The sequence below is a fragment of the Tupaia chinensis genome, unplaced genomic scaffold (genome assembly GCF_000334495.1).
Source record: "Tupaia chinensis unplaced genomic scaffold, TupChi_1.0 Scaffold000182_1, whole genome shotgun sequence".
NCBI lineage: Eukaryota > Metazoa > Chordata > Mammalia > Scandentia > Tupaiidae > Tupaia > Tupaia belangeri.
Genome location: NW_006159657.1, coordinates 1,863,305 through 1,880,777, shown reverse-complemented (window position 1 = coordinate 1,880,777; position 17,473 = coordinate 1,863,305). Strand labels below are relative to the sequence as shown.

At 53.3% G+C, this 17,473-nt stretch overlaps 1 protein-coding gene across 4 annotated transcripts in view; it reads right to left on the bottom strand.

Moving 5' to 3' along the window:
* The window catches only part of NUBP1 (NUBP iron-sulfur cluster assembly factor 1, cytosolic), an 18,484-nt gene extending 4,073 nt beyond the window's left edge, over positions 1 to 14,411 (bottom strand). Inside the window, exons 1-9 of one of the 4 annotated variants that reach the window (XR_001370222.2) lie at positions 14,301 to 14,411; positions 14,118 to 14,222; positions 11,986 to 12,119; positions 7,392 to 7,460; positions 4,860 to 4,892; positions 3,867 to 3,957; positions 3,091 to 3,245; positions 630 to 740; positions 323 to 429 (exon numbers count right to left, since the gene is read on the bottom strand). Coding sequence is in view for 3 of the 4 variants with exons in the window: in XM_006146515.3 (XP_006146577.1) it covers positions 327 to 429; positions 630 to 740; positions 3,091 to 3,245; positions 3,867 to 3,957; positions 4,860 to 4,892; positions 7,392 to 7,460; positions 11,986 to 12,119; positions 14,118 to 14,222; positions 14,301 to 14,319 (820 nt within the window). In the remaining variant the exon portion in view is untranslated. Of the gene's footprint in view, positions 1 to 322; positions 430 to 629; positions 741 to 3,090; positions 3,246 to 3,866; positions 3,958 to 4,859; positions 4,893 to 7,391; positions 7,461 to 11,985; positions 12,120 to 13,768; positions 13,851 to 14,117; positions 14,223 to 14,262 lie in introns of those variants that run through there. The other 3 variants (XM_006146515.3, XM_027771060.1, XM_006146517.3) reach the window with 3 other exon arrangements.
* Between the last annotated feature and the right edge of the window lie 3,062 nt (positions 14,412 to 17,473).

The window sequence follows — 17,473 nt, the reverse complement described above, 5'->3', positions numbered from 1 at the left end:
GGCCGTGGGACAGTCCTCCTGGACCGCCAATGGCAGATGCTATGCTCCCAAATCCACATCCACATTTGTGCCAGGACCTTCACCCCGGGCCCTCATCCCTCCGCATCCACTTCCTGTGCCTGTCACTAACTTCCTGACCGGCTTCCTTTCAGACTGGCCCCACATCCCGGGGGCACAGACGGCCTCTCAGGACCCCAGCTACAGCACGAGCTCCTGGGGACGGGTCTGCCTCTACCACCCTGCCGTGCCCTTGTGCCCAGCCCTACGTCCTAGGTGCCCATGGGGGCCAATCAGGGAGGGGTGGAGGGGTGCTCAGACTCACCCACCTATGTGCGGATCCAGAGGCACTCTGCCGAGGAGCGGGACCTTCAGGTCCTGGCACATGGCTGCCGCACCGCCGGTGGTGGGGGGGAATATCTGAGACTCCTTCTGTGAGGGGAGGAAACATGGTCTGTTTCAGGCTCTCGGGATGGACGCCGTGTACGAGAAACACACAGAAATGGCTGATCAGGAATGCAAACCACTGAACACCGGGAGTTTCCCTGTCGTCCGCAGGAGAGGGTTTGAATGCTGATCCCACTTCCTGCAATGGCGGGGCAAACAGGAAGGGCTCTCCCAGCACCGCTCACCTTACACTTGGGGCAGATGAAGCCACTCATGTTCTCCACCACCCCGATGATGGGCAGCTTCACCTTGTGGCAGAAGTTGATCTCCTTGCGGACATCCTGGAGCGACACTTCCTGTCAGGGTTAAACCAGACCAGCTGTTCCTGTCAGCGTGGGAGAAGGGGGATGTCGCGTGCTCGAGGGGACGGCTGCTGGGCAGCGGATTCACCACCACCAAGCCCTGGGATTCATGCGGCTTCTTCGGTCAGTGTTTACTCAATGCCTCTGGGCGCTAAGCCCTACTCTAGGTGCTACTTATTTCCTACAAAACCCTGGAAGGATCCATTTGAACAGCCCAAACTGGCAAACAAGGAACGGATACCAGAGCCCTGAGTGCATCGCGATGCTCAGCCTTCTTGTAACACACCACGCTGGGCCGAGGTCGAGGAGTACGCGACTGTCCAGGTGGACCTCGGCCCCCTAGAGTCTGTGGGCACTCCGGCTGGTTCCTCACATGCTGTCGCTGCTGCCACTCTGCACGGGCACGGCTGAGTAGCTGTGACAGCGACCTGAACCCACAAAGCCTCAGGTGCTTACTAGTCAGCCCTTAGTGAGGTGATGACGAACACAACCGAGGAGAACACACCTTGTAGAACAGAGGAGAACAAGGACTGCTCCCCACCGTGGCTCATGTTGAATGCACTTCTGAACCCTGAAGGTCTCTTTCAGAGGGCGGCCGTGGGGTACAGCATCTCTTCGCACCCCGACTAGTTTCCCCATCAAAGCCACTGCAGATGTGGGTCCCAGTACTCGCCCTGCTTCTGACAGTCTGTACGGCGACTGCATGGCGCACCTGCGGCTCAACCCTCCTGGGCTCCCAGAAGGTTTGTGGCTCACAGGGGCCTGTTTTTCTAAGGGAGCTGAGAAAACACGATAGGCCTGAGGCCCGAGGCCAGAGCACAGGGACAAGGCAGCCGATGGGAAGCAGACCAGCTGTCCCTTGGTGTTGCATCGCCTCACACCTCCACGTGTCTCTGCTCAGCTTCCTGTAAATAGAAGCTTTGCTGCTTTGTCAACATAGCCCCTAAAATCCCACCAGCCTGAGTCGGTGCAGGGCGTGAGGGGCTCTGGGGGAGTGGTGTCCTGGCTGGAACCACATTTTGCGGAGAAGTCTGCAAAGCGCACGCAGAGTGGAGAGCCTGGAGAAGGGCCAGCACCTGCCACTCCATCCCCTCTCCCTGTACCCCAGGGGACTCCACATTTCCTCTCAGGGTGCCACTGGAGGAGCCACCTTTGTGCCAACTAGATGTTCGCTGGTGCTGATGCTGTTCTAACAGGTTTTTAGAGCAGTCTCAGGTCCACAGCAAAGTGAGTGCGAAGCCTAGTTCCCACGCCCCTGGCTCCCACACGGCACAGCCTCTGCCACTGTCCACACACACACCATTGGGCCCATCCAACTTTGGGGACATTTCTTTGGGGACCTGCTTGTGATAGTACCGCTGGCCTAAAGAGGGGGGCCCAACCTCTTTGTACGACTCCAGAAGAAAATGTTCCTAAGGATAAATCCATCCCTGGGCAGCAGCAGTGCCTGGGCCAGGCCACCCTCACTCCTGTCTAGCTACCTAACTCATGCCCTGCTCCTCTGAGTGCCCTGGCCACTCGTCTCTACAGGGTGCCAGAGGGAGCTGAGGGGCCTAAACCCACCAAACCACTGCCTGACCAAGAAACCCTTCCTGTGGTCTGCCCTGCTGGTCACTCCGCGCTGTCTTTAGAGTGGCAGTCTGTCTGGCTGCCCTGGAGCCCAGCACACAGTAGGTGCTCAGTGAGTCCTAGATGGACAGGGACCACAGGGTCACCCTCGCTGTGCCTTCTAGCGGTAAAGGGCTTCACAGGAGAGGCCCACTGAGCAGAGAGCGGTTGGTCTGTGGGTCTTTATGCTCGATGCCAGTCAGTCCTGCCTGGGTTTGCTCCCGCTGGTTGCCTCACGCGGTCCTTACTCTCACTCCCTGGGCAGAGCTTCCAAATGACCAGGGCAGAGGGAAACTGGTATCACCAAAGAAAGGGCATGGACGCCAGAACTGACCCAGAAATCCCTGCCAGCACCCCAGCCTGGTTCTGTTGGTAACTGGGGAAATTTCCTGACCTGGTCCGAGATGTGAAAGGAAGAAGCTCGGCAGACGGGAACCCTGACACGGAGCGTGGCCCAGGATGACACGCCACGTGGGCCTGGCTAAGCAACAGCACCTGTGGTCTCTGGCAATAATGAACCATTGGTGTTTAACCTCTGGAGACTGGGAAAAAACTGTGGAATGTTTTTTATCACGGTAAGTACCTAGAACAAAGATAAAAGTTTTCTCCAGGAGGTTTCTGCAGCTCCAGGTCAGGTGTGGTGGCAGAACACAGCCGGGAGCTGCCAGAGACCAGGGTCACACTGTGTAGGAGAGAAACCTCTCCACTGGGGCAGGTCTGGGCCAGCCGTGCTCACCTGGGGCGTGGTGATGATCACGGCACCGTCGATGTGCGCTGCGGCCAGGTACTGGACCACCGAGAGGTGCTCGTCCGACGTCCCGGGCGGGGTGTCCACGATGAGGAAGTCAACTTCGCCCCAGTCCACGTCACGGAGGAACTGCTTGATCATGCCTGGAATGAGGAAGCCCAGGTGAGGCCGGCCTTTCTTCCCGCTGTGTTCACGACTCTCGTCACAGAGCACAGCTGGTCACTTGTGTGCACGCGAGCTCCACTTCAGGGTGTTCTCCCCTGGGCGACGCTGCGCTGTCTGGGGGCATTTCTGGCTGTTACCACCAGGGCAGGGGTGCTACTGGCACCTCGTGGGTGGAGGCCAGGGACAGTGTGAAACCTGATCACAGAGCGCAGGCCACACCTCTCCCACTCCAGTGGTGGTGGTGGCTAGGCTGCAGGGGCTTGCCCTAGTAATGCTTTTCTGTTGCTGCCCTCAGTCTGGGTGCCACATCCACCTGGGACAGACCCCAGCCCCATACTTGTCTCTGACACAAACACCCCACTATAAAGCCAACAGCAAAACAATTCCAGGGACCTATGGTTTTCAAGGAGAGAAAAGTCACAGCAGATACTAAAGGTGACGTAACAGAAACTAGCATGTCTATGAATTTCACCAACCGGTGAAGAAAGAGGCAACTGGAGGCTTAAAAGTAAGGTGCTACGACACCCAGCAGGGAAGGCCCCGCCATCCCGGCAGGACTTGGTAAGGACGACGCAAGGAAAGGAGGAGGAGAGGCAAACCATTCTTCTTTGGTCCCCTCCAGATCACGGCGTCGTCGGGACTGCTGAGCAAGAAACCCACTGACATCACCCCCAGGTTGTCGTCCACGTACTGGAGAGGGAACAGGGGTGAGGGGAGACATGCGTTACTCAGAGACAGAGAGGCACTTCCCCGTGGCTTTTGCCTCACCTCTGGCTGAAAAACCCATTCTGGAGCTCAAATGACATGTGACCTATGAGTATATTCACTCCCTGTCTCCTCAGATCGTTTTTGAAAAAGAATGGTTACCACACTGGAAGGATCTGAAAGGGGCCCTGTGTGGCCATGTGAGACATGACAGTAAACATGTGGGATAAGTAAAGGTCACCTCAACTGTCTCGACCTGAGAACTGCAAACTCTGGCCCCTGGGGCCCAACCTGGCCCACTGTTTCCTTTTCTTTCCTTTTTTTTTTTTTTTAAATATTAGAGACTCTTGCTATAGGACATGCATGTTCACTAGATAGACAGAGAGAGATAGGAGAGACAGAAAGCGAGAAATCACCCTCACAAGGTGGATGGCCACGCCACACTGCCTTCTCCTTCGTTCTCCTCCCGGGATCTTGGGCACACATGTACATGCGCCCAGGGTGATTTTAAAGCCATTGGGTCTGGGACTCGAACCACAGTCGGCCATGTGGGAATCCAGCAACGTATCCACTATGCTATGGGCTGGTCCCAACCCACCATTTGTTTTATAAATTAAACTTTGTTAGAATACCATCATAGTTGTTCAGTTACACGTTAGTACTCTTGAGCTACAACAGCAGAGTTTAAGGCCTACAAGGTGAAAATATTTACTCTCTGACCCTTTTACAGAAAGTTGGCCAATCCCTGTGCCTTGGAAAGTGCCTCAATAAATACCAGCGGATTGACAAACAGGTGGATGGAGAAAAATGCCGCCAACCCACCACCGACCTACTGCACACACACAGCCCGCACGAAGGCCCTGAAAATAAGGAAGAAGAACACTCACCACTGGAGACCAGCCTGAGCCGCTCTGGTGAACCTGCGGGGACACAAGCATCCATTTCAGCCCGAGAAACCGTGCCCCTGCTCACACTCACGCACAAACTGTATAAAGCGGACGGTTTCATAAAACTCGCCATCTCACATGGTAGCACTAGGTTCTTTTTCAGAAAGTATTTATGTATTTCTTCCATGAGAGGAACAGAGAGCAAGGCAGGCCCCTCAGCACAGGGCCCTGACTCTACAATCCACCCCCAGTCTTGGCCAGCCCAGGTCATGGGCCCACAGTGCGCACACCCACATGCACGGGGTGGTCCTGGGACGTGAAGCAGGACCTCTCCACGGGGCCCTGTTGCATTCTCGGCACCACTGCCTGGCTCTGTGTACCACTGAATCTTGACTGGCCAATACCCTTTGCTCTTCTAGTCAGGTCATTTTGAAACGCTACCTGGGCATCTAGTCAGGGCATTCAAATCCAAATCTGGGTCTGACATATTCTTTAAAAAGAAATCAGTTGTGGGTTATTGGAAAAACACAGGTAACCGCTGAGCAACAAGGTTGCTTTTGCGAGCATCCAGGAGTCAAGGGCAGAAAGCGCCTTTAGTGAAGTGGTTGATTCAGAACCTGCCCTGCCGCTGGCCTGAGCTTCGGCTCTGCTGCTGCCCTGAAGAGCAGGAGCCAGGCTAAGGGAGAAGCCTCTTGGGGCTCCTCCAAGCCTCAGATGCCCCCAGCGGCAGGTTCCATTGGGGTCCAAGTATCAGCTCTGCACTGCCTCTTTACCATGAAACGAGAACTTCAGCAACTCCCAGTTATGCATCAGATGTGGAAACTCTCCTCTCTAGGGCAACCCATGGAGCCCAATCACAGGTCTGTTTCTCTTGATGAAATCTCACTCTCTCCAACAGCTTTACTGAGCACGATGCACACGCCACAGAGTTCACTCGTTCAAACTGGGCATCGGAGTAGCCTTTTGGGTATTGAGGGGTGGGCCGTCACCACAGCCAATCACAGAATATCTTTGTCACTCAGAGAAGAATCCCTGTGCCCCTCAGATGTCGTCCCCCAAGCCACAGGCTGAGACAGCCCCTCACCTACTTTCTGTCACGACGACCTTGCCTGCAATGTACATTTCGTAAGATGGAGCCATGTAACACAAGAGACCGTCCTCCTGCCTCGGCCTCCTAAGTAGCTGGGACCACAGGCATGCATCCCCATCAGCAGGCTTTCTAGGTGGGCCAGGAATCGAACCCGGGCCTCCCATGCAGCCTCAGTTTTCAAGCAGCAACATCTACCAGTGTGTGCCACTATGGCAGGACCTAAAGTTCTACTTTAAAAACAAAACAAAACAAAACAAAACAACCTACTCATTCATATTTACACTCGTGCACTAAGTCACCAGTGTCAGAGAAGGGTGACCACGACTATCCGACAGTGTAGAAAAGAACTGGGGACTATGGCTTTACTTTCATCTCATCATTTAAAAATGGCTGCATCTGGGCGGCTACAGTGAGTCCCGTGCACCCATGCTACCACGTGGTACTGATCGGAGTGATCGCAGGGATCCCCTGCTCTGCCTCAGCTGTGGGGGAAGGTGCCAGTGGTTGATTCAGAACCTGCCCTGCCGCTGGCCTGCTTCTGCATCCTCAGAAGCAACCCCCAAGACCTCAGCAGAGCCCGCAAGAGCTGGCCTCACCTGCCTTGGGCTGTCTTCAGGCCCATTGGCCACTCTGCTGGGGACGTCCTGGCTTTAGGGTCCCTGCACTTGCCCCTGTGGCCCAAAATGCTCCTAACTGCCCACGTGACTGACTGCCTCCCTTCACCATCTGCTCACATGCCAGTCTCAGGGAGGGTGCCTCTGACCTCCCAATAGCCCTGCCTGGCCGCTTACCCTACTCTAGTTTGGTGTCATCTACCACCTGCCCTCTCCCCCGAGGGAGGGGTCTTTCTCTGCCCTGTTCACCCCAGAACAGTACCTGACACTAGTAAAACGATCAGCACATCTTGAACCCCAGGACCTCCGGGCATCCCTGTCCCGGCTTCCGTGTACTATCCTGGGGGGAATCCTTTCTTGGTTGGCTTTTAGCTAACCAGAGGGAGGGACTGGCTTCTGCACAGACTGCCGCGACCCTGCCCCCAGCCACGTCACCCGCCAGCCTCGCAGTCTCAGTTCCCCAGGGGAGACCACAGGGCAGAAACATTCCCTTGCATCCAAGGTACAGCCCCTCGTGAGTCCTGGCCACGCGTTCCCAGACAGCTAAATTTCCGTGTCTTGCTTCTGCATTTCGCTTGCTGTTTCTCTTCCCTTCTAAAAGGCATCGAAACCAATGGTTCTCAAATGGTGTAGATGGACTTTACATATCGTACTGTCCCCCCAGATCCATAGCTACTGTTAAAGGAGACAGAGAAACTTACAATGGCGTTGGTCCAGCAAGTCTGTGTGTAAGCGGATGGGCTTGCTTACCGCTGTGGGCTTCAAGTTCAGTGCTACGCACGCTGCCTTAAGAGAATGACTTCTTGCGTCCAGGACCACTGCTCTTACCTGTTCCCCTTCCAGTCCCATTATCTTGGGAATAGACGGCCCACATATGTCGATGTCTAGAAGAGCAATCTGGAATGGCAAGAGACAGAGCAGGCCTAACTGAACGTGCACGTTACTCCACATCTGCACCACTGCGGGGGGTTGGGCAGGGGAACAAGATGGGGAGGAGACAGGAGACCTGGTCAGCCTGGGAGCAGCCTGATTCTGAAGAGGGACAGCAGCAGCACCGATGGCCCAACCCACAGGAATGCACGGTCTCGAACTCCTGAAGAGCCCCTGGCAAGGTCATCACACTGACGCCCATTGGCTGAAGTCCTCCAGGGCAGGGGTCCCCAACCCCCGGGGCCACAAGGGAAGTGAATCTCCATCTGTATTTCCAGCCACTCCCCCTGGCTCACATTACCGCCCCCGAGCGCCTCCTGTCAGGTCAGCATTGGCAATGATTCTCGTAGGAGTGCGGCCCCGCTGCCAACTGTGCACACAGGGGTCCGGGTTATGCGCTCCTTGTGAGAATCTCATGCCAATGATGTGAGGTGGAGCTGAGGCGGTGATGCTAGCAGAGGTGAGCAGCTGCAAATACTGCGTTATGGTCAGCTGTGTATTTCATTACGTGTCATGACGTAACAATAGAAGATGTACGATAAAGGTCATGTGCTTGAATCACCCCCAAACCACCTCCACCTCCCGTCCGTGGAAGAACTGTCTTCCACGAAACCAGCCCCTAGTACCAAAAGAGCTGGGGACTGCTGCTCTGGAATGACCTTACAAACCCGAGTGTCAGGTAACACGGGGACTCAGGTTCAGCCACTTACTCCTAAGCCCTGACTGCGTGGTTAGGAGGCGAGGATACTGCATTTGCGTTACAGAAAAGGCAGCTGAGGCAGGCCAGCCCTGTACCCCAGGGTACGGTAAGATTCCGGAGCCCACGTGGCCAACATGGTTTGAGTTTTGGACCTGGTGGCTTGAAAAACATGCTGGGCACACGTGTGTGTGCATCCAAGACCCTGCCGGGCAGGAGAAATGAAGGAAAAGGATCTGCCCACTTGGGGGTGCTTTCTCCTCCTCTCTGATGAGCACACACATCCTCGGGCAATGAAAACAAAGAAAAGGAAAGTGAAGTTCAGAGAGGCCCTCATTGAACTGACTTGTCCAATGAGCAGGGACAGGGCCTGGACACACACCGGGGTCCTCCAACTCTAAGGCCAGGGCTCCTCTACGCCCCTGTGGGGCCCCACGAGGATGGCTGGGGCAGGACTGAGCTCTGACGAGCCCCACTTTACAAAAAGACACTTAAAACAAGGGCACATCTCTTTTCTAGCAACAGAGCACAGCCCCCAATAACTTCTTTACCCTGAACTCCCTGCTTTCCCAGTCCCGTAAATGGGAACTTCTAGGACAGCCTTCGGGCTGAAGAGCAGGGCTCGGATTCATCTTGAAAGCTGTACAGTCTCGGATCTAAAGTGCAGCACCTCTGGGTAACTTTTTAACTTGCCCAAATTCGCTTCTTGTTTCCCATTCCATTCTCTCACAGACCCAACCTCCCACTTCCTCAGCACAGTCGCCCCCCTGGTGGCCTGGAACTTTTCCTCTAGGTCCGCGCTCTCTTCAGGCGCCCTCTGCTGGACTGCCCAGAGCACAACAGAGTGACTCACGGGATGGCCTCTGCCTTGTGTGACAGATGCAGCAAATGGACTTGAGGTGTGTCAATGACGCAGTCATTTCACAGCAGGGTCTGATGATCTGGGAGATGGCACCACACTGCGACCCCGACAGAGACCTTCCTCAGTACCCAGTCTCCACGCCCTTCTTCCCGGGAGTAAGTGAATCCTTCCATGTGAAGAATTACACCCCTCCACAAGCGAGGGAGTGAATCTGGACTGGAACGATGCGGACACAGGAACAGACGGCTTGCTCCCATGGCGGCACCCTAGAGACCTGTGACAGTTCCTACCCCCAGATCTCGGGGTAGCCCAAGATTCGATCCCTTCCCCATCTGTCCAAGTCATTTCCTTTCTGCTTAGGTCAGGCCAGAGGACCAGGGCTGACAGAGGCACCTGGGAGAACCCTCAGTGAAGCCCTGAGAACCCTCAGTGAAGAGCAGCACCTGCTACGGGGAGTGGGGCGTGCAGATGCTGAGGGCTGCTGGAACCAAGTGTTCCTCCACCAGCACCCCAAACTTCCCTTAAAAAGCTGGGGCAGAGCATTCCAGTCCCACTTCCTGGTCCCTGCAGCGACATCACCTCACACGAACTGCTTCTGCTCCAAGCCTCACCTTTCCAGGCCGTGATGGGGAGGTCACTAAGGCCCCTTCCAGTCCTGGAGTTTGTCTGTCCCAGCAGAACACCTAGTGTTTTTGTTTGTTTGTTTTTTAAGGTTTTTGCCATATGGCACCTGTGTTCACCAAAGACAGAAAGACAGTGGGCAGGAAAGTGGGAAATCACCCCTCGGGGGGGATGGCATGCCGCAATCTCTTCTCCTCCTGGGATTCTGGGTACACACACATGCGCCGGAATGATTTTCAAGCCAACAGGTCCAGGACTCAAACCGTGGTCAGCCGTGTAGTAGTCCAGTGCCTTAACCACCATGCCAGCTGCTGGCCCCAGTGCTGACCTTTTAATGACATAGCTCACCCATCGGATCACAAAAGGAGGACCACGTATTTGTAGTTTATGGGAGTCAGTAGCGTCTGTGGTGTGGCAAGATGGCGTGTGACTCTTTGATGTTCGAGGCTGAGGCTTACACCGTACACCGTAAAGACTCAATTTACACATTCCTTCACCTGCCTGGAATTAGTCAGGGATGTTTTCCAATTCTGCTCTCTTGATCCAAGGCCCTTTCCAAACAAGTCAGCAGACCTCCCACCTGCCTTAAGAGCAAACACAGGATGGTCCTGCAGTCAGCACTGAGCTTCGACGGCAGGCAGGAAAGGGCCGGAAAGGGTCTCCACCACCCTGCTGGATTTAGGGCAGGAAGATACCCATGCTCCTCCACTTCAGTCAACAAGATGCAGTCAGTGTTTACCACGTGCCGACACTGCGTGCTTCACAGACGGTGATGTTTTCATCATCTGGAGAAGGCCTGCACAGGGCAGCACGCTCTCTTACGTGCCGACTTTCCTTTTTAAACCAGCACTGCAGAGAGGAATACGGCTTACACGGCTGAACATCGACACTGACCGTGCTCTTCCTTCAGTACACAGGGAAGCCCAGGCAGGTGTGCAGCGAGGGCTTCCGAACATCGTTATATGAAAGTGAGCGATGTAAACAGGATCTACTCACAAGTGGTTACGTGCAGCTGACTGGGCTCAAGCCAGTCTCTGGAGAGCTGTGCAAGAATATTCTGAACAGCTTCTAACAGCTAAGGTTTTCTGGGTAGTATGGGCAATCTGAGAGGTTTTTCACAAGCCACTACAAATCTGACCCTCAACTGGCAAGAGACCGTTGGCTCACAGGACAACGAATGGAAAGTCCGTTTTGAACCTGCTCGGTTGCTGTACTTTGGGTAGGCTACACGCTTATCTCTAAAGCAGAAATAATCATCTTCATGGCCCAGTCAGTGGAACAAAGTAATAATAATGACTGCTATTAGAGAACTACATGCTTAGGCACTGTGCTACGTGCTTCGGTTGAAGCATCTCAGTCCTGAGACCCATTGAGGAGGTGAGAAAACCGAGGCAGTGGGCGCCTGGCGGCCCACCCAAGGTCACAGCGGTTTAGCCAGAGCTGGAGTATGACCCCGAGCTGTCTGACTCCAGAGCCTATGTTCTTAGCTACCCACCACACCTTTCTTTAAGCTGAGACCCAGAGTGGGTGGGATCAGGCAACCTGAGTTTTCATGCTATCTGTATACTTTGCTGGAACTGACTGGCCTAGTGCGAGGGTCAGCAAACAATTTCTGCAAGGACCAAAGAGAAACTATTTTAGGCTTTGTGGACAAAATCAAGGATAAGATGTAGGAACTAATGTAGAAAATTTGAAGTAGCATGGGGACCAGCAGACGGTGTAATGGTTACGTCTCTGACCTCCCATGTAGTCGACCAAGATTTGAGTCCTGGACCCGGCAGCTTAAAACTCACACTGGGCATGTGCGTGGTCTAAATCCCAAGACGGGGGTGTCGTCCCCCCCCCCCCCCCGGGGGGTGATTTCTCACTTTCTGTTTCTGTGTGGCAAATGCACATGTCCTATAGCAAAAATCTCTTAAAAAACAAAAAACTGAAGTAGCTATTTAAAAATGTAAATATACTCTTAGCCCAGAGGCCACAGGAAGATAGGGACAGCTGGAAATGGCCTACCAGCTATTGTTTGTGGTTCTTGGCTCGGGGACAGCAGAAAGAAGTCAATAAAGAGGAAAACAAAGTCTGGGCTTCACCTACATCATCAGCATGTAGAGAGAGATGTCCCCCTGCTGGCCATTCTCGTGGCCAGAGAACCCAGTGGGACCTTTCACCTGACTGCATGGCTGTTTCACGTCCTCTCTGTAGGATCAGGAGTCCAAAGAGGCCAATTCAACTTAGTCAAAGGGGTCAGTTCTCTAACAGCCACCGTTGAAGCCTCAGACAGGAGGAGTACCGTTCAGCGATTCCCAGGGTCCCACCTGTGTGTTTTCATCCTCTGCCAGGCCATGGGCAAGGTGGGCACTGAATGTGCTCTTCCCAACGCCGCCTTTCCCGGACAGCACCAAGATCTTGTGCTTCACGGTCTTCATTTTCTCTTTGATTTCCTCGATGGCTGCAAAGAAATCAGTTCGGGTGAGATGTCCCTGACTATATCTTGAATGTCACCCTTCCAATGGGCTAGAAGGAGCTAAGTCCTCGGGGCTGTTCCAAAGGACCCTGTGTGAAATGCTGCCTAGTCAATACGAAGCGCTATAAAGACAATAAGGCTACTGGGTGGGGTGGTGCAGCCAGAATGCCACACTCGGCAAGGCTGACCACGTGGGACGGTTCAAGTCTCATCCAGGGACCCGAGTACACGGGGTACGTGCATGTCCACGATCTGGGGCTGGCTGAAGCAGGGGGTGGATGGTGGCATGGGGACTCTGTGGGGTGCCTGTCTCTTTCGGTCTCTCACTTTCTCACTCATGGAAGCGAGAAATATACTGAAAAAAGGAAAAAAAAAAAAAAGAAAAGAAAAGAAGGCTGAGACCACACATGATTGCTTTATTTACTGGCTTATGTGTTTGTCTCCCTCCACAAGAACACAAGCTCCACGAGGGTAGGGAGAGGTGGTGAGGATTTGAAGCATGCACTGTTGTATTCCCAGCTTCCGTATAGAACCTCACATAGTGTGATGGTTCCCAGCCTGGGGCACAATCCACCTGGAGGGCATCTGGCAAGGTCTAGAGACATTTTGTTGCTACGAAGAGGGGGTGTTACTGGCATCTTGTGAATAGAGGCCAGATCAACAAATGATCTGAAATGTTAGTAGTATCACGGCTGGGACTAGCCCCACGGCCTAAGGGTTAAGAAGGCTGGATCTCACATGGTTGACAATGTGGTTCAAATCCTGGTCCTGGAGCCTTGAAAAATATGCCAGACATGTATGTGTGAATGCTGCAAATTCCAGCAGGATGGAGAAAGAAAGGAGAAAGGCTTGCAGCATGACCATGCCCCAGCAGTTAGCGTAATGGCTATGTCGCTGGACTCCCACGTAGTCGACCACGGTTCGAGTCCCGGACCCGGTGGCTTAAAACTCACGCCGGGCGCGTGTTCATGCGTGCCCCAGATCCCGAGAGGAGAATGGAGGAGAAGGGATTGCGGCGTGGCCATCCCCCCTGGGGGGTGATTTCTCGCTTTCTGTCTCTATGTCTCTCTCTGTCTGGCGAGTAAACGCGCCCTATAGCGAAAACCTCTCCAAAAAAAAAAAAAAAAATAGTGCTGAGTTGAAAAACCCTGAAAAACAGCAGACACATAATAAGTATGTCACTGGTAACTTTGTATATTGTGTGACCATCATTTCATCTTTTTCTAATCCTTAAAATAACATTGTAACTATTTTCCTCCTTTGCTCAAGGTCCCACTATTTGCCGTGAACCTAAGAATCAAATCCAAGCCTCTGAAGATTCCTCCTGTCCCAGCCTCCCACTTTGTAAGATCCCACTAAGTGAACTGCCAGAGTCCTCTTCGCCCCAGAGTTTGGCCAATATACTGTAGGACATAGTTGGTTGTCAGCTCGTTTTTCTCCCAGCTCAACCAAGCTGCACCAGAGCAGTGACCCCGCCTGTGCGCAGAGCACTGTGCCCAAGAGGTGATGAACACACTTCGCTATAGAACGAACAGGTTTCTCAAAGGGAAGAAAATTTTGTCCTAAGACAGTATCAGGCAGAGCCAGGACCTAAGCGTGGTGGCGCCTTAACTCTAAAGTCCCTTTTGGCGGACCTCCTTGGACTCGGCCGATTCCTGTCGCTCAAACCTCGGGCGCCGCCTCTCGAAGTCGCCGACTTTTCACACCTCGAGGTCTTCCGGCCCCGCCCCCGCCTCCGCGCCGTAAGATTCCGCCCCTGTCACTCATTACCCGCGCCCCGCCCCTCACCGCCAACCCTTCACGCCCCGCCTCTTGAGGACCAGCCCGTCTTTTTACATTATAGATACGTATCTCCAGCCCGCACCCGTCACTCATCCTCCATGTACCGCCTCCCCACCACATCACCGCCCAATTATCTCCGGCGCCCCGCCTCTTCCGGGCCTGCGTCTTTCACTTCCCGTTCAGGCCTCGACCTTTCCTCACCCGGGTCCGGAGCAGCGCCGGCTCCAGAGGCGCACAGCCGCTGGTTGGGGCATCCCTGACATGAGGTCCCTCGGCCCGCCTGGGCGCTGTCGGCCCCCGGACAGTCTGCGCGGGGACAAGATCACAGTTAGAGCAGCTCACGTACCGTCAGCCTCGCCACCCACGCCCGCTCTGCGAGCTCACCGTGAGGCGCCTCCTCCATCCCGCCGCTTTTGCCGCCGATGCGGCCACCGGAACCGGCTGTGGCGCGTTTCCGCTTGCAAGCCCAATCTTACTCTTCGGCCGCGCGAAAGAAATCTCGGGAATGACGGAGTGTGCGCACGCGCGAGCCTCATACTGGGTGGGCGGTCTGTTATTTCTGTTCCCTTTAAAATGGGGCTCCAGGTAGGCGTATCCGTCAGAAGCTCTTCAGCTCCTATCTTTTGGGAACAAAGGCGTTACTGTTCATGACCTTAGGACTGTTTTCACACCGCAGGGCTCTGTTTTCACACCGCAGTACAGTTAGCTCAAGTTTCCTCCATTGTCCCAAATTAAGACACCCCTCCTTTCTGCATCCAGGCAAGACTCACTCTCTGGTTATGGTCTCCATTGCCCTTTAATCCTCAACAGTCCTCCCCCGCCCCTTTTTTCTTTAATCGTACTGATAACTGAAGCGTCCAGGCCAGTCTTCCAGAATATTCCATATTCGATTTGTCTGATCTTCCTGTCCCCGATCAGATTCAGGAAAAACAATTTTTGGCAGGACACAGTTGACTGATGTGTACTTGCCGTTACATCACATCAGGAGGCGCGTGATGCCAGTGCGTCCTGGTAACTGTGATCACGGCCCTGTTTCTCCAGTGAATGGGATTGTATCAATTACCCTTGTAATTAACAAGGATTCGCTGGGGTGATTGCTGAGACCATGTGACTGACCTCTCTCAGCCTTTCACTTAGTGGTTTTAGCATCATTGCCTGAGTCAGTTATATTGGTATTGCAAAGTGGTGATTTCCCCTAACCCTATTTGTGACCTCCACATCTGTTAACTGGCATTCCCCTTAAAGACAAACTTTCTTTTCCTTCCGTTTTGTTTTTATTTTTGTGAAACTCACTATAGACTCCTCTGTGTGTGTGTGTATACACACACCACACACATATGCATATATATATATATATATATATATATACACACACACATATACATATATATATTTAATTCTGTGTTTTATAATAGATTTCTTTCTGGTCAGTTTCCCCCAAAATTGGGCCAATGAAGCCTCTTCAAAGCCAGTTTCGGTGTCCAAGTTCTCTGATGGGTTTCTTGTTTGCTGACACAGCAGTGTCTCTAGACAGCCCCTTTGCTCACCCAGCTGCAGCCATTTTTCCACCAGCCCTGCGCTGAGTGGAGACAAGTGTTTCAGAACCAACATCTCGGTGCTAAATGCTCATTGCTGTTGGCGTACCAGTACTTATAACTTTGGCATAATTTTAATTTTTTTATGGAAGAGGATGTGTGCATACACATGAGAGAGAGAGAGAAACCCCCAAAAGCGCCTGCTTCTACCACAATCCTTTTTCCTCTTTTCCTTCATCCCTTTCGGATTCTGGGCGCCTGTGTACATGCCTGGCTTGTTTTTCAAGCAATCTAGGTTGGAGCTTGAACCCTGGTTGGCCATGTGGGATCTGGCTTCCTCTGTACAGTATTTAACTGCTACACTGCAGGGCTGGCCAAATTCTGGCACTTTTTAATTATTATTATTTTTTTTTTTTGAGAGATTTTTGCTATAGGGCATAAGCTTGCTGGAGAGACAGACAGAAAGTGAGAAATCACCCCCCAGGGGGTATGACCATGCCAGAATCCCTTTTCCTCCATTCTCCTCTTGGGATCTTGGGCACACATGCCCAGTGAGAGAGTTTAAGCTGCCGGGTTCGGGACTCCAACCATGGTCAACTACGTGGGAGTCCAGCGACATAACCATTACACCATCTGCTGGCCCCCTCTGGCACACATTTTAATGAGTGAATAAATGTTACCAGGCCTCAGACATTAAGGAGTAGGAACCCACTCACTGAATAGTTCCCAGCCAGCGGCCTGTGGTGCCACCCACGCAGCCGCCCTCACCCATCCTTACTGTTTACCAGATACTGTCCATGTGCTCTTATGTGAGTCATCTATTTTATGCCCTTCAGCAGTCTTACCTTCTAGGTTCTACTGTCTCAATTTTTGGATGAAGAAACAGATTTAAAATAGTTAAACACTTGGGACCAGCAGTTGACTCACACCGGGCGCGTGTGCGTGCGTGCCCAAGATCCCGAGAGGAGAACAGAGGAGAAGGGATTGTGGTGTGGCCATCTCCCCTGGGGGGTGATTTCTCGCTTTCTGCCTCTCTGTCTCTCTCTCTGTCTTTCTGGAGAGGGCATGCGCCCTATAGCAAAAACCTCTCCAGAAAAAAAAAAAAAATCGTTAAACACTTTGTCAAGGTCACCTGACCGAGTGCAGGGGAGCGAGGGGGATGAACCCAGGCTGTCTGGCTTCAGGGCTTGAGAGTCAGTGATTCCTGACTAGCCCTGCCATTCTGGGGCCTAGGCTGGTTGGGACAACAGATAATTGCACATGTAATGACAGGGTGGTAAATGCTGACAAGACGACCCAGGTGATGGGGCAGGAAACCATTCCTGGAGGAAACAAAGTCCAGGAGCCTGAGGCTGAGTAGGAGATGCCCAGACAGGCCCTGGGTTGGGAAGTTTCAAGCTGAATAACAGGATTGGTGAACACCTGGAGGGCAGAGAGGAATCCTGCCGGGTAGGGACTGCTGTTAGCTCCGGTTGCAGGTGAGAAGGCAAGGTTGCAGAGAGCTGCTTGCCTGTGGTCACAGCCAGGCAGAGCTGGGATTTCCACAAAGCGACAGACATGGCTGGGCTCGCAACTACCACACTGGCCAGTGGGAGGCAGCTTGTTCTTTTACTAAGGAAAGCGAGGCTCAGAAAGGTTAAGGGGATTGCCCAGAGACTCACAGCCAATAGGCTTCACTGGAGCTCTTCTGATCACAGGCTCGTTTTCCTCTCAAACTGCAGAGACATGAGACGGGACCACATAGGTTCTTCCTAGCTGATGTCCCCCAAGACGCTTCCTGGCAGGCTCCTCCCAGCTGCTTTCAGCAGACACCTCTTTAGACCTCTTTCCCCCTAATTATCCAGGGGCTCGCCCTCGGATTGAGTCCTTGCACTGTGGCAGGACTCATCCTTTCCGTGGCTACTCTTCCCTACATGGCTGTAAGAGGGATCAAGTGTTCCAATGAAAAAGTAAAAGGAAAGGAGTTAGGATGTCTCTCAGCGTCTCTGCAGGTCTCTCCCCTATCTCCCAGCCAAGCCTCTG